The 23,815-nt window shown below is 44.3% G+C and overlaps 1 protein-coding gene across 1 annotated transcript in view; it reads right to left on the bottom strand.

The window, feature by feature from the left end:
- SLC9A2 (solute carrier family 9 member A2) overlaps window positions 1-23,815 on the bottom strand; it is a gene marked incomplete at both ends in the record, with an annotated part of 86,958 nt that overhangs the window by 15,324 nt on the left and 47,819 nt on the right. Inside the window, 4 exons of the mRNA XM_081254465.1 lie at window positions 831-901; window positions 1,616-1,705; window positions 10,388-10,590; window positions 11,037-11,254. Of these exons, the coding sequence (XP_081110591.1) occupies window positions 831-901; window positions 1,616-1,705; window positions 10,388-10,590; window positions 11,037-11,254 (582 nt within the window). The remainder of the gene's footprint in view (window positions 1-830; window positions 902-1,615; window positions 1,706-10,387; window positions 10,591-11,036; window positions 11,255-23,815) is intronic.

Below are 23,815 nucleotides of genomic sequence, written 5' to 3'. Positions count from 1 at the left end.
TACATATTCTTTGTTCTCTTCATTGACTTTATTCCTGGAATGTGTACACGATGGCTAATGCTGCAGCAGCCATTTTGGTCTAAGAGGCAACCTTGAAAATGGAGGTTCTTGGTGGAATCAACTAGATGGAAGGGTTCTGGAACCCTGAGGAACCTGTGGAGTGTAGCTCATCTATTAAAGGTACATTGCCGGGGTTTCCCTGGTGGCGCAGTGGTTGACAGTCCACCTGCCGGTGCAGGGACACGGGTTCGTGCCCCTGTCTGGGAAAATCCCGCATGCCGCAGAGTGGCTGGGCCCGTAAGCCATGGCCGCTGGGCCTGCGTGTCCAGAGCCTGTGCCCCGCAACGGGAGAGGCCGCGGCAGTGAGAGGCCCGCGTACCGCAAAAAAAAAAAACCCAAAAACAAAAAACAAGGTACACTGCCTACCTGATATTTACATAAGAGAGAAATAAGCTTCTATCTTGTTAAAGCTACTATTGTTCCAGGCCTCTATTACAGCTGAACTTTACCTTAAAGGACATACTATGGCACAACAGGAAAGATTTGAAACTCTGAAAAATAACACAAGTCAATATGCCCTGCTTCCTATGGAGCCTTCCTTGCTCCCTGTACTGTCCCAGGCATTTACAAATTGGTTGAACCATGTTTTTATTTTTTCCACCACCTCAAGGCCATACCATTTTTCTTTTTAATATACAGACCATGCCTTGCACTGAGTAAGTGTTCAATAAATATTTGTTGAATTGATTTTCCTGTTCAAAAAAAAAAATGTCCTGCTTCCAGACTGATTCAGAGCCATGTCATAAAATAATGGCAAAAGGCCTTCTTACTTGTCTCTCCAAAAGTTGTGACCCCAGTGTCCACAAACATCTTCAATCCCGGTCTTCACGTGATCAAAAAACTAAAACAGAAAAAGCAGGCTGATTAATTTTACCTCAAATCAGTCATTTCCATTTCTATTTATAAAAATTCAGAATTTCTATTTACAGAAATTCTAATTCTTATTTCTACTTATAGTTGTAAACATTTTATCTGTAGAAATTCTAATTATAGAAATTTCTCTTAATATCAAGCTTAAACTTCAAAGACCCTGGCAGTTTTTGCTTTTTGTTTATTTGAATAAACAATAAAACAACAATTCATCTTCGAACAAACTGATGAGATGTTTGTCTTATCAATCTTAGGCAATTCATAGATTATTTTTCTCATCATGTATATGTATGGCTGAGTCGCTTTGCTGTGCACCTGAAACTATTACAACATTGTTAATCGGATATACTACAATATAAAATAAAAAGTTAAAAATAAATAAAACAGCCTGTTCATAATTTTGGAAAATATGAAATATGGTAATAATTTTCCAGTAGAAACATTTCAGGTTGAAGGAAGCGATACTCCTGTATTCCTGAAGGAGTGTAGCCTCCGTGGGGATGTGTTCATTCTACCCCCAATTCATGCCCTTCTCCGTCCACCCCCTACCCTACCCCACCCCCCACACCCTCTGCCAGTTACCTCTTCAGGAAATGACCACCATGGTGTCAAGAAGTCTGACTTAATCCAATAATTTTCCCTTTGACCATTTAAATTGTTACACTATGGATACATTAACACCTACCCGACAATGGATTTCCTCACTGACAGCTTGCTGTTTCTTATTGGACCTCTTAACATCAAGGAACTCCACCAGTGGTCGGATAGTTATTCCCTGCACAGAAAAACAAGGCGGGGAGGGGAAACTTACTGTCAACTTCAAGAATAACTTTTATTCTCCTAAACTTTGATAACTGACAAAAGATACCCTGCCCCCAAGACTTAACACAGCATATGTAACATTTTGTTACTTTTCTTCTTCCTCTCTAACAGCTGGCATATTTTCAGAGGGCCATGTCCCCAAACCTGCTACTAGAAGCAAAACAGTGGACAGGGGGCTTCCCTAGTGGCGCAGTGGTTGAGAGTCCGCCTGCTGATGCAGGGGACACGGGTTCGTGCCCCGGTCTGGGAGGATCCCACGTGCCGCGGAGCGGCTGGGCCCGTGAGCCATGGCCGCTGAGCCTGCGCATCCAGAGCCTGTGCTTTGCAGCGGGATAGGCCACAACAGTGAGAGGCCCGCGTACCGCAAAACAAAACAAAACGAAAAAACAGTGGACAGAATGCAAGGAATTGAAAACGTAATTCTATGTAATTCTAAGAAATAGAAAAAGAAAGTAATTCTAAAAAATAATAAAGTATTATCCAGTTCAGAGGAATCACCTACTTGTATTATTCATAGAAAACATCTCAATGGTTCATTCATTAATCTATTAAACAATTTTAATTGAGCTTTTATGGCATACATGTCAGCGGCTCGGGCATTTGGGACACAGGGATGGATAGATAAGGACCTCAGTTCAAGGACTGCATAGTCTTATGAGGAGAAGGATATGCACAAAACCAGTTACAAAGTAGGCACAGGAGGAATGAGAGAGATACACAGGGAATGGGTCAAGGAAGGCTCTGCAGAAAGGGAACCCTGGATCAGAGTCTTACAAGTTGTTGGAAGCAGAACCTAGCAGAGACCTAACAGGACCAGCCGTGAGAAAGGACCCAGTGTGGGTTTGGGCATGTTCACAGGGCACTTGGGAAATGGAGAGAAACAAGCTATTTAGTAAGCCAGGAAGAGGAAAAAAATCCTTAATATAATAAAAAATATAAGCCAGAAATCTCTAGTGAACATCTGACTTAATAATGAAACATTAAAAGCATTTCCGTTACAAGTAGGAACAACACAAGGATACTCCCAACCTGCTGTTCCACGATGCTTGTCCTGGTCAATGAAATAGGAAGAGACAGAGGGGAAAGCATAGATAATGAAAATAGAGTGACAAGGTTTTTGTTGCTCAAGGATGACCCAGTTTTTGTCCTAAAAAATCTACAACAATCTTTTTTCATTTAAAAATAACAAGAAAGTTTAGTAAAGTGACTAAACATAAAAAGAACATACACAAATCCATCCCATATACTAATTTTAAAAAAAAACAGAATAAACACCTACAAAATAGCAATGAAACACACATGTATAGTGAGAGAGAGAATGGGAGAGAATATATTTAATACTGGTATATACTACTATATTATATATTATACTATATGGATACTATATATATATATATATATATATATATATATATATATATATATATATACACACACATGCTTTTATACTCTCTACAGAAGTACATAATACAGTATATAATCCTATCATGAAATGTACAAAAGGCCTTTACAAAGAGAACTGTAAAATGTAATTAAAGGGTATTAGAAAGATTTGAGTTTGAAAAAGACACACACAGTTCCTAGGTAGGATGAGTTAACAATATTATGATGGCAATTTTTATCTCAATGTATGTGCCATACAATTTCGATAACACATTCCAAAGGATTTTTAAGAAACGTGAATATTTAGAAGTTGAGAAAATGTTCAAAATTAATCTGGAAGAGTAAATGGAACCAGAAAAATTTAGAGAAAGGAGAATGATGGGGAACTAACAGCTCCCAAAACAAACTATCGCTGTTATGTGTAAAATTATGTGATACGGGCACTAAAATAGGTCAAGGGAGGAGGGGGTGACAATGAGGGGTCCAGGAAGATCCCCAAGTTTCCCACCTGGCTGGTCGATGGCTGCCACCACTCGGCATGAAGAATTCATGACCAGGAGGGATTACTGGATTTACGGGGAGGGGTGGATATGTTGAGAGATGCTCCCTGACACGACTGGCTCCTCGCTCACCTCTCTGCATGTCTTTAAGTCTTGAAGAATGTTTCTGATAATATAAACTGTGACACACACACATTTTGTAAAGGAGGTCATTAATTTTGTTCCATCAGTCCAGCTTTGGGCATTTTTCAGCTTCACTTTCACTTTCTAAAACATGAATGATCTTGAGCAAGTTTGACATGACGCACCTTGTGTTCTACTTGTAGTTCAGTCTGCCACTTTGAAATAACATCAGAGGCAATGACCGTTTTCCAATCAACACACATTCTGTAATTTTTAACTAATGTAAATGAAAATAGGTGTCAACATGTGGTTTACCGTGATGGGTGATTTCACTGAGTTTCAGATTCCATGAAGCCTCCAGGTTAATAATAGCTCCAGGAAAAAAAAAATCAACAAAGTCAGTGCTATTTATAAAATGACACAATGTGTTCTGAGGATACTAAGTGTTGTTTCACATGCTTTTCTCTACCAGGTATTTATTCAGTTAATAATAAGTGAATGAATAAGTGAATGTCCTATATTTGTAAATATAGGACATAAAGGTAAAGATGGGACACGGGGCCCGCCCCAGTCACTAAGCTGATTTCTTCCACTAGATGGATAACCTAGAATAAATAAAACAAAACTGATCTACTACAGGAAGCAAGTGTGGCCCAGCGCCCAGGTCAAGTCGCGTTTCTAAAACTACAACATAATTAAGTTTATAATTAATAAATGTATGGATGAGATGCAATGGAACGTCTCATTTAAAAATACATATTTGTACAGATGAACCTATTTGCTGGGCAGGAATAGAGACACAGACATAGAGAACGGACGTGTAGACAGGGTGGGGGGGGAAGGAGGGGCGGGATGAATTGGGGGATTAGTTTTGATATAAATACACTACCATGTGTAAAATAGCTAGCTAGTGGGAAGCTGCTGTATAGTACAGGGAGCTCAGCTCAGTGCTCTGTGATGACCTAGATGGGTGGGATGGGGGGAGGGAGGTCCAAGAGGGAGGGGTATATGTATACATATAGCTGATTCACTTCATCATACAGCAGAAACTAACACAACATTGTAAAGCCACTATACTCTGATTAAAAAATTAATTAATTAAATTAAACCCCAAAAAGAAGTATTTGTTTAAACAGTTTCTTTTTAATAGTCCCCATTCTCTCTTAGAATTATTTGCAGTTGTCATGCTGCGCTCAAATGGAATTATTTGATAGGTTCTGCCTTACTTTCTCTCCCTCTCTTGGTTCGTTCTTTCCTCAATCGATCTATTTTGGAGGGAGAGTACATAGCATCCGAATGTCATATTAATAAGTTCCCCAAGCTGGATGTTATATTCTAAGAGTCTGGGTCTCTGGTTGGGGGACACAGGAAAAATTTAAAAAAAGGAATACCTTTGAAAATGCACCTTATTTTACCACATTGCAAAATTCCTCATTTTGGTCACCTGGGGAGCAGCCTGACAAGGCTTAGAAAAACAGCTTGTTACCATCCATGTGGGTGAAAAAATAAAGCAACCCCTTAGTTTTCCATCAAACCAATGAAAAACATATTTGCAAAGCACAAGTTAAATTTTCACCCGTTCATTTGGCTTTAGCGCAATAAACACAACACCCCCGAGTCAGGCCTGGCAGAGGGGAACTGTTACACAGCAGCCCGGGAGGAATGACAGCGAGGTAAGCTTTATTTTCTCCCTCCGCCATCTCTGCTTTCTGCCCACCCTCACCCTTCTGCTCCCAGTAAAGTGAGAAAGAAAAAGGCACTGCTGCCTGATTAAAGAAGGAGCATCTGTGGGTCTGTTCTTTTGGAAGAAAATGATTTCTTTCATTTTTGTTTTTTTGCAATTAAATTTTGCAAAAAACAAAGTGGGGGTGAGGGCAGGGGGTGGGGAACGGCTTTATATTTCTTTGCTCACTTAACAGGCAGGCAATTTCCAGAAAAACTTGAAGAAACTGTTTTCATTCATTAAAAAATATTACTGTCATTGCTACGCTATCCTAGATAAGGCTTTTTCACATTCCAAACTTGACCGCAGAGATCATAAATCTGGTTGTACACACAGTGTTTATTTTAGAATGGGGTAAATGGGATGAGAACCATAAAAGTATTCAAGGAGGAGCTTGCTACCTTGCAAGTAGGGTGAAATGCAGACTCGTCAGTTTCGGACCATGACTTAACAGCACATTACAACACTAATCCATGATGGAGGCAAAAAGAGACTCCGCCCTTGGAATTCCAGTCAACCGTGCTCCTTGATGGACTTCTCCTTAACTACTCAGTGAATTTCCAGAATTGTGAGGATCTGCCCTATAATTATAGGGACTAACTGAATAATTATTGGGCTCTGAAACACACTGAAAGGATTAAGTTTTTCTTTCTCCTTTTATCGTTTTACTTAATGTTATAATGCAAACAGAGCAAATCATCAGGTTAAAACCTTGCATCAGGTATTGTGTTTACATACATATTTCCTCTCTACTGCCTGGGAGGGAGGTACCATGATTCAGATCTTATAGCAAAGCAAACTGAGGCTCACAGATCCTATCAAGAGCTGGGCCAGAACACTAACCCAGAACAGCCTGCTCCAATGTCTGTGCTTTCGACTGCTGGATTCTACCCTGCCTCAATCTTGAATATCATTTTAAAACACGAGAGATAGCTTATAGTTTCTATATCATTACCAATCTTATTTATATGAAAATGAACGTACACGTCCAAGGAATCAGGATCGTTTACTCATTCACTATTCTCCAAGCAAGACTGTTTTCCGGGAAGATGTTAACGGCTTCATCAAGAGGCTGCTTTCTCTAATTATCAACGTGATTCAAGGAACGTTAGAATTCTCATTATAAATCTTAGTATCAAATAATAAGCCACGCGTCACAGGAAATTCTGCTTTAGAAGATGGTGCTAACTCAAGAGTATCAGGATGGAAGTATTAAAATATTTCCCACAAGAAATACTAAAATAAGAGGGAAAGGCATTTTAATGTTTAATGATAGGTCCATCAACATAAAACTTGTCATTTGGAGAAGAATGCATCGCTATTCATCAGACGGCAAAATTGTATGCATGGATGATAATTAGTTATTTCTACTATGTTTGGAACCCACTAAGTCTCTCCTCTCATGCTCCTTTCCCTGAGTCCCCTAATAATGGATGTATTCTGGAAAAAAGAACCTTTCTGAAGGCAGCGTGTGTGTATTTGTGTGTTTGTGCATGGGTGTGTTCATTGTCTCCTAAAGACCAGTGGGGGATAGGAAATGGGAGGGAAAGAGGTCAGGTCAAGGACCCAAGTGGTAGCCGTTAGTCTCCAGTCTTTGCACACAGAGCGGGGATGGGGCAGACCACAGCGAAGGGAAAGGAACAGGAGGTGTGGGACCTCACAATTCCTCTTCCCATGGGCATCACAGTGCGTGTCGCAGGGTCATCCTTAAACCTAATCAGAGCAGAAGACTGTCCACGGGGCATGCTTGCAGATGCCGAATATGGACCCCCAAAAAATCTCCATCACTGAAGGGTTTACTTGCTACGTTTACAATACCAAACAGAGCCAACACAACTATTTTGTTTGTTGCCACTACTGTTGTTAATTTGTCACATTAAAAGCTTTCTTAATCGGGCTTCCCTGGTGGCGCAGTGGTTGAGAGTCTGCCTGCCAATGCAGGGGACGCAGGTTCGTGCCCTGGTCCGGGAGGATCCCACATGCCGCGGAGCGGCTGGGCCCGTGAGCCATGGCCGCTGAGCCTGCGCGTCCAGAGCCTGTGCTCTGCAACGGGAGAGGCCACGGCGGTGAGAGGCCCACGTACCGCTAAAAAAAAAAAAAAACTTTCTTAATCAATGTTAACTATTGATGTACACAGTGCTCATCCAAAGTGGGTGTGTAGTCTTTTAATGTGGGGAATCAAAACCTCACTTAGACCTTATGCCTGAGTTATGATTCCAAAAAGCCAAAATATGAAGAGTGTAAAAATGACACCTTATATTAACCACCTGTACGCATACATTCAATGAACAACAGTATACATTTATTGTAATATTTTTCTTTTTCCTATGTGATGTTTGTTCTGAATGCAAAAGTGCAATGTTATGTCTGTCGAACCTAATAACTAAACAACCTGAGCTTGCATTTTGCGTGTCCTCTCTGGAATTACATCTTTTTATTCAGTCTTTTTTTATCTCACGTTACAAGGCATAGACCCATGGGGTTGGGGGTATGGGGCTGGTTTTACACTATGGATATTTGTGTAGACACAACGGCCGATAGTTTCATCTCCAAATGACCTGGTTCTTAGGTGCTCTAGACTGACATGGTTCTATTTTTGTATTTGATACTCAGATGTGACACCTTGATTTCTGAGACGCTGGAGAAGAGTCCAGAGCATTGACTCAGGCTGGGCAGGGCTTTCTGTGGGGCGTTAGGACAGGGCAGCTGGCTTGGGAAGAGATGGAGAGTGTCTCCCAGGCCTGACTTGTCCCCCTCAAGCACTCTGCCCTAGGCTGCTCCTGAGACATTAAAGCACTCAAGGCAAAATAGATTTACTTTCTTTTTCAAATTCTTTCCCATTTGGGTTTTTACATAATATTGAGCAGAGTTTGAAAAACAATTTGTGTCATTAACGCGGGGCATTTGTTATACTATCCTCTTTACACTTAATGCATGTTTGAAATTGTTCCTTAGTAAAGTTTCTAAAATGTCAAAAAAACAAAAAAAGAAGAAGAAGAACAGGCAAATGAGCAAGCACATTAGTGGTTGCCAGGGGTTGGGCGAAGGGAAGGGAGGAGAGTGACTGCCTAATGGGTATGATTTCCATTTGGGGTTACGAAAAAGTTCTGGAGTTAGATAGTCATGATGGTGGGTCAACACTGTAAATGTATTTAATGTCAATGAATTGTACCCTTTAAAACTGTTACAGTGGTAAGTTTTATGTTATGTGTATTTTACCACAATAAAAATAAACTGGGTTAAAAAAATAAAGAATATTTGTATATGTAGAACTGAATCACTTTGCTGCCCACCTGAAACTAACCCAACATTGTAAATCAACTCTACCCCAATATAAAATGAAAAGTTAAAAAAAATGGATTCCCTTCACAACGCTGCCTCAGACGTGTGAGACTAGCTAATTGGATGCTTGTTCCAAGGTTCCTGCAAACACACAGTGAAAAGATGAAGGCAGGGAGTCAGCTTCTCCTCTCCACCCCTGGGGCGCCGTCTCCCTGCGTTGAGAAACTCAAACCAACCTGGGATGTCTGAACCAATCTAGTATGTGTCCCTCTAACTGGAACTATCCCTAACCGTAACCGGGTAATACTGTCTTCTCTCTCGGCGGGGGGGTGGGGGGGGGGTGGTCAGCAGAGCGCCCCGCAGTTCTGAGCTTGCCTCTGGAGTCGGGGTCCCGGGCTCACCCCCAGCCTCCATCATTCACCAGCCTCTGACCCTTCTCGCCATCTTGCCTGATCACTGCTCTGGGTCCCACACTGCCTTTTCCACTCGTACCCTTTCCTCTTAACAGTCTCTTCTCACAGCGGCCAGGGGCTCTTTTTACCAGGTAAAACACGTCACGCTTCTGCCCCAAACTTCGATGCTTCCGTTTCACCTGGAAAGGAGCCAACGTGCTGACACTGGCCTGACGGCCCCCGCTGCCCGACATGACCTAGGACTCCGGACTCTCCCTCACCTCCTCTCTCCTAAACCACACTGCCCTCCAGCGGCCACGCAGGCTATGTACACACTGCCTCCAGACCTTTGTCTTTAGTCCCATTTGCCTGGAATGTTCTTTGGCTCAGCTAATCCTTTTCCCCCTGCAAACCTTTACTCAAGTATGTTTTTCACCGTTGCCTTCCACGACTATTCCATCCAGAATTGTAACACTACTCCACCCTCACCAGGCCTGAGCCCTACAGCTTCCTACTGTCCAGCGTCTCTCACCCTCTAACAGCCTCTAATTCCCTCACTTACTCTGTTTACTTTCACTGGAATGGAAGCTTTGCAGGGTCGGGGATATTTCTGGGTTTTGTTCACTCTTGGATCCTGAGCACCCAGAGCACTGGCTGGCACACAGAGGTAATTTCTAGATGACTATCCGCAAAACAGAATCTCCTAAGGGGCTGGATAATTAACTTAAAGGGGTTGACGAACTTGCAAAGTCAGGATCTCGACCCAGACACGCCCTCCTACCACAGCTCTCCACCTCCCCATATTAAATGTGTAGTCACCCCTCCCATCGTTTCAAGGGACGCACAGCTCAGCAGTGAACCCATGTCAAAGAGCTGCTGGGAGGTCATCGCACAACCAGCATTTAATGAGCACACTTTCTAGGTCAGAGAGGAAGACAAAGGCCGAGGATTAACAAGTACAGCTCATAAATTTCCAGAAGGGAGCTCAGCTCACACAGCTGAGTTTCCTTAAATAGTCATTCTTCTGTGTCAGCCAAGTGACCAGATTGGACTGGCTCAGGCCCCTGCCCAATCCAGTGACGTGAGGAAACACCATTTTCCCTCACGTCCTAACTACCTAAGCCTCAAGGCACCTTGGCGTCATGTAAAAGGAGTTCACGATGATCATCTGAGTGGCCTTGTTTCCTCCTGATAAAGCGAAAGACTTTGCTGGGAGACTGAGCTCTACTCACCAGGATGAAGACAGTGAAGAATATGACCACTATGGCCGCTGTGATGAACAACTTTTTCCGGGGAAACACGGCAGCAGGAAGGAGAAACACCAGCGCGAAGCAGATGGCCCCACGGAGCCCACCGTAGGCAATGATAAATTGGTCCTTGAAGGTCAGGGGAATCGTCCGGAACCAGTTAATGACCTGAGTCAGGACAAAGACACCTGAGAAGAAAAACAAAACCAAAGGAAACAGACTGTGTGAGGCCAGGACACAGGAACGTGGAGACGCATTTTCTGGGCTTCTGTTTCAGGGCAAAATATTTCAGAACAGGTCCCTTTCCTACCGTCCTGCCCGCATTCCTCCTCCTGGCTCACATCACTGGGCTCTTGGAATCAGAGACGCCAAGAGGGGTTAATTCCACTTAAAGCAAATGCACGAAAATACTCCGGGGAGGAAAGAGTATGTCGGGATGAGGGGAGAGGAGGAGAAACAGGAGAAGGGAGAGGCCATGGAGAGTGAGGGGGTGGAGGAAGGAGATGAGAAAGACAAGAACCCAAGACGAAGAAGAGAAGTAGCAGCAGCAGCCGCAAAGGGGAGGGGCAGGAGGAAGGGCCCATCTCTCCACGCGCGACCCCTAGCGCTCACGCAGGAGACACGTGCTCATTACCCAGCGCCCTCCAGATCAGGCAGAAGGCCAGGGTGAAGCAGACGAAGGCCCAGTTCCACTCGTGGTTCCTCCCCACGGTGGACACGCCCATGAAGATGAAGATCAGGGTCTCGCTGACGCTGCTCAGCATCTTCATGAAATACTTGATGGTCGTGTAGGATTTCTGAGACACGTTTTCTTCCACGTACTTATTCATGGTCATTGCACAGGCTGTGATTCTACAAGAAGAGAGGCAGCCTCCATGTAAACAGGACAAGGGTCCTAATCAGAACATGAGTCAGCACTTAGCTAAATGGTGGCTCCACCCTTCCACCCGCGACTACAGCACCGTTGACTGATTTTGGTAAGTGAATGTGATTTGCATCCTTGGACACCCTACTGTCTCTAGAGGTCTTCATCGATACCCATGGCTCCAACTGCCCGGCTCTACACAGCTTTCTAGCCTGGGGATGTGGACTTCGGCATCATCAGCTATACTGCCAGTATCACAAATATAGATAAACGAGTCCATAATAAATTCAAAACCCATTATCTTCCTATAAAGCCAGTTCCATCTTCTCTATTCCGCTAGGGCCCCAAACGCTAAGCTATCCTATCACTTAAAATCCTAAGCTTGAGGGTTTCCCTGGTGGCGCAGTGGTTCAGAGTCCACCTGCCGATGCAGCGGACGCCGGTTCACGCCCCAGTCCGGGAAGATCCCACGTGTCGCAGAGCGGCTGGGCCCGTGAGCCATGGCTGCTGAGCCTGTGTGTCCGGAGCCTGTGCTCCGCAATGGGAGAGGTCACAGCAATGAGAGGCCCACGTACCGCCAAAAAAAAAAAAAAAAAAAAAAAAAAAAAATCCTAAGCTTGAAACTATGGTCACATTGGAATTCTCTCTGCATCTCCTTACTGTCCCCCTCACCATCTTACTGGTCACCAATTATTTTCTAACCCTCATCCTGGATCCCTTGGACCCACCCACAATTTTTTACCCCGATGCCTTAGTTCCGGGTCTCATTTCTACTTATCTACGATATCCACTTCTGGGAAATTCAAAACGTATTCACAGGCTCTGAAAATTTCTAGTGGAAAGAAATGGTTTTGCTTGTTTTCCCAGCACTTCCAAAACTCTGGGACCACAGAGGTCTTCATGTCCCTTTCCCTTGACATCTATTTTTTTTAACTTTTATTTTATATTGGAACGTAGTTGATTAACAACGTTGTGTTAGTTTCAGGTATACACAAAAGTGATTCAGTTATACATATATATGTATCTATTCTTTTTCAAATTCTCTTCCCATTTAGGTTGTGATAGAATATTGAGCAGAGTTCCCTGTGCTATACAGTAGGCCCTTGTTGGTTATCTATTTTAAATATAGTAGTGTGTGAGCTTCCCTGGTGGTGCAGTGGTTAAGAATCCGCCTGCCAATGTAGGGGACACGGGTTCAAGCAATGAGAAGCCTGTGCACCACAACGAAGAGTAGCGCCCACTCGCTGCAACTAGAGAAAAGCCTGCGAGCAGCAACGAAGACCTAAGGCAGCCGAAAATAAATAAATAAATTTATTAAATAAATAAATAAATATAGTAGTATGTACATGTCAATCCCAAACTCCCTAACTATCCCTTCCCCCACCTTTCCCCGCTGATAGCCATAAGTTCCTTCTCTAAGTCTGAGTCTGTTTCTGTTTTGTCAATAAATTCATTTGTATCATTTTTTTCAGATTCTGCATATAAGCGATATCGTACAATAGCTGTCCTTTTCTGGCTGACTTCACTCAGTATGATAATCTCTAGGTCCATTCACGTTGCTGCAAATGGCATTATTTCATTCTTTTTGATGGCTGGGTAATATTCCATTGTCTACATGTACCACATCTGTTATAATACCACCTCTCTGCACAGTCTGGGGAAGGAAGGGCTCAGGATGCAGGTTGGGTGCCCGAAGCTCTGCACACTCTCCCCTCAGTGACAATTCCAGGTCCCCCAACCCCCGACCCTCTCTCCATTGAGCACCCAGCACATGCTCAATGGTCTGTAATTTCCCAAAGGGGCCCTGCTTTGTGCTGTCTTCTTGGCTGGAATGTACCCCTGGCCAACTCAAAGGCCACCCACAGGGGGAAATTTAGTATGAGCTGGGTAATAGCTCATACCAGCCTCCATCTAGGGAGACACAGTTACTAGAAATTACCAAAAAGGCATCATTATCCAAGGGTGCTGTAGAATGAAACAGGACAGAATCTGAGTGAGCTGCCCGCCTTCCACTGAGTGATAACTGTGCCATGAGCTAATCGCTGGTCATGATCTGTGAAGTTTCCCACCTTCTCAGAGCTCTAGAGCTGCAATGACCCTACGAGCTTCCCCCATCTCCCTTACCCTGAGATGTCTGAGGTTTTACCAAAATCTTCCTACTCTAAGCATAAGGATAAGTAGAAGAATGAAAAGCTAAGGGCCTTCTGAGTTGAGACCTAAACAGGTAACCACGAATATATCTCATTGTAAGGAACCGACCTGTTCCTTCCACAGAAAACATGTATATCTATTCTGTGCCACCTATGAAAACAAAACAAAGACCCCACCAAGCCAAGGACCACGCATTTAGCCTCAACGTCCCTGCCCGCAGAATGAGCAGGTATTTCTTTCAGATTTATATGAGTGAGGAATGCATAATTCCTGTGGCTCCCCAAACAAAGAGAACCTTATAAAATGGGCCAGTAAAATGCAGCAGCGCAAACACACAGCAAAGCCTGTGAAGAGCTGAGGGCTTATCCAGTAAGAGTCCATGTCTACAGAGCCTCCACTCTGCCAGGGATGGTGCAAACGCTTTGTATGAGTTATGTCAGTAAACCTCCTTACAAGCCTCTGAGGCAAGTTCTGTCATGGTTCCCATTTTACGGATGAGAGAACAAAGGCAGACAGAGGTCCAGTGACTCAAGGTCACACAACGAATTGATGGTGGTGCCAGGATTTTAACCCAGGCAGCCTGACTCAAAGCCAGCGCTGTTAGGGACCTAAGTCTCGCTTTCTGAGCGCTCAGTGAGCTCGATTGTCCCTGATGAAAGTGAGGCCCTCCTCCCCCGCCAGGCCCATGTGCATCCGTTCCCAAGCACAAGCCTCTTTCACTGGTTTCCTACGGCGGTGGTATTAGCAGATACTTAGTGGCTTCACAATAACACAGGTTTATCATCACCTTACACTTCCAGGGGTGGTAAGTCCAAAATCATTTCCATTCTCTTCTTGATCTGGGGCTAACGTCAAGGTGCCGACAGGACTGTGTCACTTCAGGAGGCTCTAGGGGAGAATCAGTTCCTTGCCTTTTCTGCTTTCTGGAGGCTGCTCACCTCCCGTGGCTCGTGGCCACGTCATGCCGACCTCTGCCTGCCTGGTCCCATCTCCCCTGACTCTGACCCTCCTGCCTTCCTCTCATAAGGACCCTTGTGATTTCATCCAGCCCACCCGGATAATCCACTGTTCTCTCCCCATCTCAAGACCCTAACTTGATCACATTGGCAAAGTCCCCTCTGCCGTGCAGGGTAACATATCCCCAGGTCCTGGGGACTTAGACCTTTGGGGGCCATCGCGCAGCCACAGTGTTGTTGGCATTCATCTCCCTTGTGTGGTGGTCACGACCAAGGGCACGTCCCCCGTGGGCCTGGTGACCGAAGCTAGCAGGAGCTCTGTCACACTGGCCTGACGTGAAAGCCTGGACCCTCCCCCAGCACAGCGGGCAGTAGACACTGCGGACCAGAGTGGCAGGTGGCATCACTGCCAGCACCACCTGAATACAAACCACTCATTAACGGCATTTCTCAACATTTTCATCTTGCATATTTTGGCTCAATTTTTTTTAATCAGACTTTAAGGAGTAAAAGTTGCCCAATACTAAGTAATGAGGGCAAAAGCCAAAAGAATCTGAATCATACTACGTTTTATGAAGAAAAGACACATACACAGCAGCACACACCAATGAACCTTTCTTAAATGTTGCCAAGTTGAAAGTCTGTAACAAAACCAATAAGGGCCATCACTCTTTCTTGGATTCTCTTATCTCATGCAAAAGATGCGTTAAAATGGTTTGACTAGTAGGCATTTAAACTTAAAGACAGACATGGAGAATGATAAACACCAAAGCATGTACCACCCAGCTTTTTCCAGTCACTTTTACTTTTAACAATAAAGCATCAGCTATAGAGTTGAAACCCCTACATTTCTCATAGCAACCCTATTTCCCTCTGTCCCTCTTGGATTTGGGTTTTTTGTTTATCATTCAAAAAGTGATTGTTAAAAGGCTAAAGAACGTTGCTTTTGTGTATGTGCTAATTATTTCCCTCTGAGATCACGTTCACATCATTCACGGGGAAAGATACAAACCCTACAGGCAAAGTATAGTCTTCAGGGCTTCCCTGGTGGTGCAGTGGTTGGGGGTCTGCCTGCCGATGCAGGGGACGCGGGTTCGTGCCCTGGTACGGGAAGATCCCACATGCCGCAGAGCGGCTGGGCCCGTGAGCCATGGCCGCTGAGCCTGCGCGTCCGGAGCCTGTGCTCCGCAACGGGAGAGGCCACAACAGTGAGAGGCCCGCGTACCGCAAAAAAAAAAAAAAAAAAAAAAAAGTAATCTTCAGCTCATTAAATGAGCAATTAAACAAAAATTTCTATTCAGAAATTATTGAAAACTATAGCTTTGATGTAGGAATAAAAAAATACATGAATTATACATGAATGTTCACGGGATCATTTTCCATTGCTTTGTATCCTTAACATGACACCAGAGTGATACTCCTGTCTGCCAGACACCTCCCTGTAACTCAACACCACCTCTGAACAGCACAGGTGCGATCCTCCGGGGGAAAAACACCCTCAGCAGGTACCAGAGGCCCCAGATCCCGGCAATGCCCTGTTCAGGAAATGCGTGTGTCTATGAGGTGGATGCACAGTACAGGCTGGTGACGAATGTTTCAAAGGTCGCGTTCTGGTCCGTCACGTACAGCTCAGTGCACACAGCCTCTCAAGCAAAGGCCAGGAGGTATTTCATTGCAAAGAGGGGTCTTTTTTGCTGTAGGATGCTCTAACCTACCTCAAAGCACCTCACCTTCAGTAACATCCTATGTACACAAAACTACAAATGAGTTAGTCTCCCTTCACTTAGGGAGGTACACACAATAATACAGTCTCCCTGGAAGAGAGAAGAATAAAACCTTCCTGCGCCTTTCCTGGATCATCACCTATAGCTGATAGTATTAACCATCACCATAAGTTTGACTCTCCTTCATTTCTAAAAGAATTATGAGACGCTTCTAGAGCTGGGGAATGATGCAGACTGGCGCCTTACTGGGTTTGGAGCTTGTGGCCAGGAGTGCCTTGGGTAGGAGGTCACGTCATAGCAAATCCCAGTAGCGCTGAAGCACGTACAGAGAGGGAAGATTTCTTTCTCCACCAAAGAGAACTCATGAAACTTTCACACCTGAGGTCCACAGCCTCTCACCCTCATTCTGAACACCAGCGTGATAATATCCACACCAAAATAATAACCAAAATAATGCGTGACATTTTAGAAAACTCTAGTTGAATTTCTTAACTCTAAAGCTCCTTCAAACATAAAACTATTGGCCTTCAGTATTCCCAGTCTGACCTTACTTTTATCAGCTCACGTCATTGAATCATCTTTCTCCCCGCTTTCCATGTAGGTCTCTCTGTCCTAATCTTCCAATTTAGTTCATATGATCAGGAATAACAACTGAACATCAACCAATATCTTCTCAGCATCTACTCTGGGTCAAGTTCTGGGCTGGGATCTAGGAAGATGGAAGCAAAGAGGCAGCTTCTACTTTCAAGAGTTCGTGGTCTAAGAGGAGAAAGAGTCATGGAAAGGTCATTGTAACACAGCATGGCAAGTGCCAGAAACGGAGAAGGGGAAGGATGCTTTGGGAGCACAGGAAAGGAAATCATTGCTTCTGCCACAAAAGAGAGGACATTTGAGCAGAATCTTCATGGGTAAGTGAGAGCTCCCCGAGCAGGAAGAAGAGGGAAATGATCCAGAAAAAGAAGAGGACACATTCAGAGCCATGAAAGAAATGAACCGGTGGGTATATTCAGGGACCTGCAGAATTGACTCTGCTGCAGGGGAGAGAGAGGAGTAGAAGGTTAACAGGTGAGGACATGGAAGTTAGGGGCCAGGTAATGACATGTGACATAACCCTTACATGTTATGCTTAGGAGCCTATTGTATAGGCTGGTGGGGAAAATGAGAGATTATATCTTCCACCATGTAATTCGTGTTTATCTCCCCAAACCAACTGGAAGCTTCATGGGGGAAAAAGTGTCATCAGTGCTTTTCACAGTGCCTGGCACCTCATTAGTGTGTTTTGAATCGATGATGACATGGATCCAAGGATGGATTATTCATCGCAACGGTGGTGTGTCATGGACAGATTTGCATTTTAGAAAGAGAACTCTGAAGGACATGTGGAGGACAGATCTGGAGGGCAAAGACCGAGAGCTTGGAGTCCATCTGTTTCCCACAGTGGTTTTTCGTTTGGTTTTCAAAATCCATTGCAGCACCTGGCCCGTATAACCTCCCAAAAAAGGTCTATGTTTGGACAGGTGTTAGGTTCCATTCCGTGGGACCACGTGGAGGTAAGGTTCACATATAATTCACTGGGGCCCTCTGCTTTGTTATTATCTTGCCTCACATGGTGGTTTAACATAAATGTAGGGTGATTATCATCAGTTTAGAGACGGAGAAGCTAAAGCACTATAATTAGCGGTTTTTATATTCACCGGCAATTGAGGTTTTCTTCATCACTGTATCACTCTCAATGCAGCATACAAAAAATTCAGACCAGCTAATACTGTCTCAGTGGTCTTCCGGGGGGAAAACAGACTTTCTATTCAGATAATCTGTCATTGGACTATTCTCTGAATAGAAAATTCCAACAAACACTTTTTTCTATAGTACTCCACCACGCCACCCTGGCAGCCAATGAATCGATGTTCTCTTCCATGGATGTTCACTTCCTTTGCACCAGAACCCACACTCTGCGAGGGCAGGGGCTACCCTTCCTCCACAGGTAGCAGGGCTCCCCGCATGCAGCGGTACCAAGCGTTATGTTTGCCTGATGCTGGCTGAGTCTAGCTTAATGGAGATCCACAGCCCTTCACTAGGCGGTCGGCATCTGTAGAACCAAAGGGAACGGCATCCATAAGGATGGCGGGCGGTGAAGGCAGATTTCTGGTTGTGAAGATAAAACATACACATACCTTGTCTGTGTTCACTTACATATGGTGTAGCCATGCCTCGGTTAATTCCGTTTATAAATACTAGTACTGTTATTTTTTTGAAGAGTGGTCAATTCTCTAATTTCGATTCCCACGTTAGACCTGTTCTGTAATCGGAACTGTGAAGAATTAGAACTGAGCTGACAGAAAGAACGTTGCAAAATTCTTTCATGCCTACTCCATGCCTGTGCGTGACCTTAAAAAGTATGGATTCAGTGGCAGGAAAACACAGCCCAAATAACAGTTGCATATTCCCCATAAAGACTTTGCCAAACATAAAAGCATACTCTAGTAATCAGTGCCAAGAATTAGCAAAGATGAAGAACAATTAAAAAGCTTTCTCTGTACTGATTAAAGCCAGGTCTGTGGTGACTCAGGGTACACTGTATGTTCTCAGAATAAAGTACTCACTCATGTGAGGTTAATTAATTATTCCAGGGCACGAATTTACTATACAATGGATTGCCTCTTCCAGGAAACCTGACAACCAAGAGAAAGTAAGTTTGACATATGAGAAAATTTTTTTAAAAATTATTTTCCAAAGAAATATCCAACCACCAAAACTGAACCACCTTTCTTAAAATACCAAAATGAAATAAATTCAAACAATTATACATGCCTGATTATTCATGCAGTCTTGCCCATTTCATGGATTTTCCACATCTTGTGTTTTTTTTCTACTTTAGATGCTTTCAATTCAACTACTGTTTATAGCTCATTCCCTGCTCCTAAAGCAAGCATGGTTTTGTGGAAAGAACATATAAGAGATCACAGCTCAGGGTCAAAAGTGTGATGAAACACAAGGCATCAAGACACCCACGGCATCCACTGACTCTAGTTGGGGACTGTTAACAGAGGCACGAGAGGCAGGAAGACTGGACCAAGATCTTGATGATGGAATTAAAGTTTTCCAGCTGGGGCTTCCCTGGTGGCGCAGTGATTGAGAGTCCGCCTGCCGATGCAGGGCACGCGGGTTCGTGCCCTGGTCTGGGAGGATCCCACATGCCGCGGAGCGGCTGGGCCCATGAGCCATGGCCGCTGAGCCTGCGCGTCCGGAGCCTGTGCTCCGCAACGGGGGAGGCCACCACAGTGAGAGGCCCGCGCACCGCAAAAAAAAAAAAAAGTCTTCCAGCTGGAGAATGCCTGGTGGGCACTGGGGGTGGGCTGCAGGTGGGACCTGGGTATGAGAAACAGCCATGCGACAACCCCACACCAATGAGCATGCAGGGTGTTCTCAGGATTCAACAGCAGCACCAGGACCGTCAGCGGAAGTTGTTCTGTTCTGGAAGCTCTCGCTGCTCCTCACATGAGTGGCAGAGCAGTATTTCTAAAAGTACGGTTCGTGGACCACGTGATCTTGAGAAGTCCGTGGCAAAACGCAAATGCCAAGGCTCCCTCTCAGACCTATGGACTCAGAATCTCTGGCGGGGGCCTAGGATTCTGTATCTGTAACAACCCTTCCAGGTGATTCCTAAATACATCAAAATTTGTGGAAACCAAGGGAGCACAGGCAGATAGTTCAGACGGGGATGAATGAATGAGAAAAAGAGCTGACATTTGAATCCTGTTATTTAAAGATTTACTGGGGAGTCAAAAGAAGGGCTAACATGAGATTTGAGGACTAGTGTGGAGTTCATTACACTTTCCCACCTATTTTCCCTTCCCTTCCCTTCTTTCAAATTCCATTACTTGTACGTCCCCACCGTCTCTTGCCTGGACTAGTGCACAGGTGCCTTCACCCTGCTGCCAGCCGCACGTCCCCACCCTCCTGCCCAGACAGATTGCTCAGCCCTGGGGCATCCAGTGAGCCTGACGCCATGCCTTCCAGCTTCCACCCCAGAGTACTATTCAAATATTATCAGTGTCATACGGGATGGTGTAGAAGGGTTTAGAAGCTCTCCAATCACGTATTCACTAGAAAGCAGAAATAAAGGGTGTCACCTCCCTGCTTATTACAGTTTCCAAAGGCTCCTGATTGTCTACAGAACAAGACAGGTCAAGACTAGGCATCTGCTAGGGGTTGGGGGAGGGATAGACTGGGAGTTTGGGATTAGCAGATGCAAACTATTATATATAGGATGAATAAACCACAAGGTCCTACTCTATAGTACAGGGAACTCTCTTCAATATCCTGTGATAAACCATAATGGAAAAGAATATGAAAAAGAATATATATATATATATATATATATATGTATAACTGAGTCACTTTGCTGTACAGCAGAAATTAACACGACATTGTAAATCAACTATACTTCAATAAAATTTAAAAAAAAAAAAAGACTAGGTATCTGCCTCTCTCATCACCCTCGACTCAGTTCTTGGATGTAGCCCAGCAATTCACCTGCGAGGCTTCTGCCTCTACCCAGAATGCCCTTCTCTCCATCACTAGGGCTTCAACCCGGGGGGGTCACCAGCCCCACATCCACTGTATCATTTATATGCTTTATTATCAAGGACCGAGTTTTCCTTGACTTGTAGTCAACACAGATGGGGATGGCCATCTCCCCCCAAGTAAGTTTATGTTCACTGCTTTCTTCTGCAAAGAGACTATTTCTTAAACCATAGGGCAGGTCATGTGACACAGTCTGATCCAATCACGGTTCTCCAAGTCCCTGGGCCAATCACAGTCCTTCCTTTGAAATTTCTTCTAACCGGGGCTGGCAGGATAGATCTCTCTTTATAGGGACAAGGTTTGTAGAGATATAGAACCCAGTTTGTCTGTGACCTTTGTTTCGATGAGAAGGAAGTCATCACATAGAGGAAGACAAAGTTGAGAGAGAAAGAAGGCCCAGATGACATGGGAGTCCCTGGTCCCATCAGCCCAAGGCCAGATCTACAAGAATTTATTTATATGAGCCAACACATTCCCCCTTTATGGTGTAATCTGGTTTGATCTGGGTTCCCCCTACTAACCCAGAGGCTCCCTCTATTACCTGAGCTGGGCTCCTGGTTACAGAGACCCCAGGTGACTCAAGTTATACAGCTGGGGGTTAGCTGTGAGAGTGCAGTGGGAAGACAGACTCATGGCCCCCCGGGCCTGGGAACACTGAAGCTGTCAGACCAGGTGCGGTTGCGGGGAGGGGAAAGAGGCAGCAGAGAGGGAGGGCGTGCGAAGAGAAACGCTCGAGCATCAGAACGCTTACAGAGCCTCCTGGCCAGGAGACCAAGCGAGGGAGGCTTGGGGTTCACACCAGGCTGGCTTCCTCCCCTGAGCAGGGAACACCCACACCAAGGGGGGTTCCATCGAGGTCAAGGGGCAACAGGTTTTCCTTTGGGCAACTATCTGTTCTTGGAAGAGCAAAGCTTGACCCCCGCCCATAGCTGAATTCCCTGGTCTAATGCCCTCATGAAAGGAACAGAAATGTGATCTTAGTCGCGTGTCCAAAACTGTCATGCTCAGAAGTGCGAGCTGGGTGGTCACTGTACACTGTGTCTCACTATCAGTTTTCTGAAAATGTTTTTATTAAAACAGAAAAGGGAATTATTCTCGGAAATTATACCATATTTACATTTCTGTTTATAATCCTATTTTGCACCTTGGCCTACCTATTACTAGAAAATAACTTGAGCCTTATTATTGCTTAGCCTTCAGAGTCTGCAAGACGAAAATGCCACTTTAAATTGTAAGCTCTAGACCAAGAGCAATGTAGTGATGACTTGATCATCAAATCATTTTCTACAGTATACTTGAAACACAGGCCAGTAGTAATATAATCATTTTCAGATAAAGACAAAGACCAGTCAAGAAACAGTCAGAAAAGCAAAGTGATGGCAGAACCAAAGAGCAAAAACTAATGGTGAGCCCTATGGAGCAAAGCTAACAGAGATATGATACAAGCCACATATGTAATCTTCAGTTTCCTAATAGTCATGGTTAAAAATGTAAAAAGATGCTGGTGAAGGCAACTTCCATAATATGTTTACTTAATGCAACAGATCTAATACGCTGTCATTTCAACATGCAAGCAATATAAAACACATTCATGAGATATCCTACAATCTCTTCCTACTGAATCTTAAAAATCTGATGTCTATTTTACACTTAGAACACACCTCAAGTTAGACTGGCCACATTTTAAGTGCTCAAAAGCCACATGTAGCACATGACCACAACAGTGGACTACACTCAGGAAAACAAAAAAAGTGGCAGTCCACCGGTTTTGTTCCTCCTTCAAAAAACCAAGCAAAGGGCCTCCCTGGTGGCGCAGTGGTTGAGAGTCCGCCTGCCGATGCAGGGGATACGGGTTCGTGCCCCGGTCTGGGAGGATCCCATGTGCCGCGGAGCGGCTGGGCCCGTGAGCCATGGCCACTGGGCCTGAGCGTCCGGAGCCTGTGCTCCGCAACGGGAGAGGCCACAACAGTGAGAGGCCCGCATACTGAAAAAAAAAAAAAAACCAAGCAAATACTGGAGTTTACCAGCTGAATCTATTTCATTAAAAGTTTAAACCATCAAAATAAATGAAACTAAGTTCCCGAATCCTTTACACTAATCTGGGCCAATCCTGTGTCATCTCACGTATCTGGAATCTAAAAAAAGCAAAGTCACGGAAACAGAGAGTCGATTGGTGGTTGCCAGGGGCTTGCAGCGGTTGTACGGGAAACAGGTAACAGTGGTCACAGGCTACAAACTTCCAATTATAAGATGAATAAGTTCTGGGATCTAAGGGGCAGCATGGTGACTGGAAAATCCTGGATGTGATGGTACATTTGATGGTACAGGCAGTTAACAATACTGTATTGTGTACTTGAAGGTTCTCACCACACACACACACACAAAGAAAGAAGGTCAGCTACGTGAGGTGAAGAACGTGTCAGCTAACTTTATGGCGGTGATCCTTTTGCAATATACATATATTATCTAATCATCACGTTTCTACGCCTTAAACTTACACAATGACGTGTGTCAATCACATCTCAATAAGGCTAGGGGGAAAAAAAGGGTTATAATTTCAAATTCCTTCCTGCCTTTTCTAGTTTTGCCCTGCAGGTGAGGCAAAATTATACAAAAGAAAACAAAAGATAGGTGAGTCACCATTAAAAATATAATACAGTTTTGTTTGTTTCTTTTTCACTTTTTTCCTGAATGTGTCCAGAAAATTAAGGGAGATATGATTTTTCTTTTTTCTATTGTTTAACTAGTTTCCTGCCTCAGTTTACTATCTTCCTCCCGTACCCACTGCCCCCGTGCCATTTAGTGTTTGAGGTGGCCATATAAGGGTTTTTTTAAATATTTTATTTTGGCAGTTTTGAAATACACACTGTTCTTCCACTTTTATTGGTCTGTTATTTTACAATTTGCTTCAACTTAAATAGAACTGAATTGGTCACTGTAAAAACTCATTCTTTTTGTTTTTCTTTTTGTTTTTTTGCTGCACCACGCAGCACACGGGGTGCAGGATCTTAGTTCCCCAACCAGGGATCGAACCTGGGCCCCCTGCAGTGGAAGCACAGAGTCTTAACCACCAGATCACCAGGGAAGTCCCCATATAAGATTTTAAAGAGGTCAGTTCTGACCAGTCAGA

This window comes from Mesoplodon bidens, assembly GCF_964165515.1.
Source record: "Mesoplodon bidens genome assembly, chromosome: 14".
In the NCBI taxonomy this organism is placed as follows: Eukaryota; Metazoa; Chordata; class Mammalia; order Artiodactyla; family Ziphiidae; genus Mesoplodon; species Mesoplodon bidens.
This window is presented reverse-complemented; position numbering and strand designations above follow the sequence as displayed.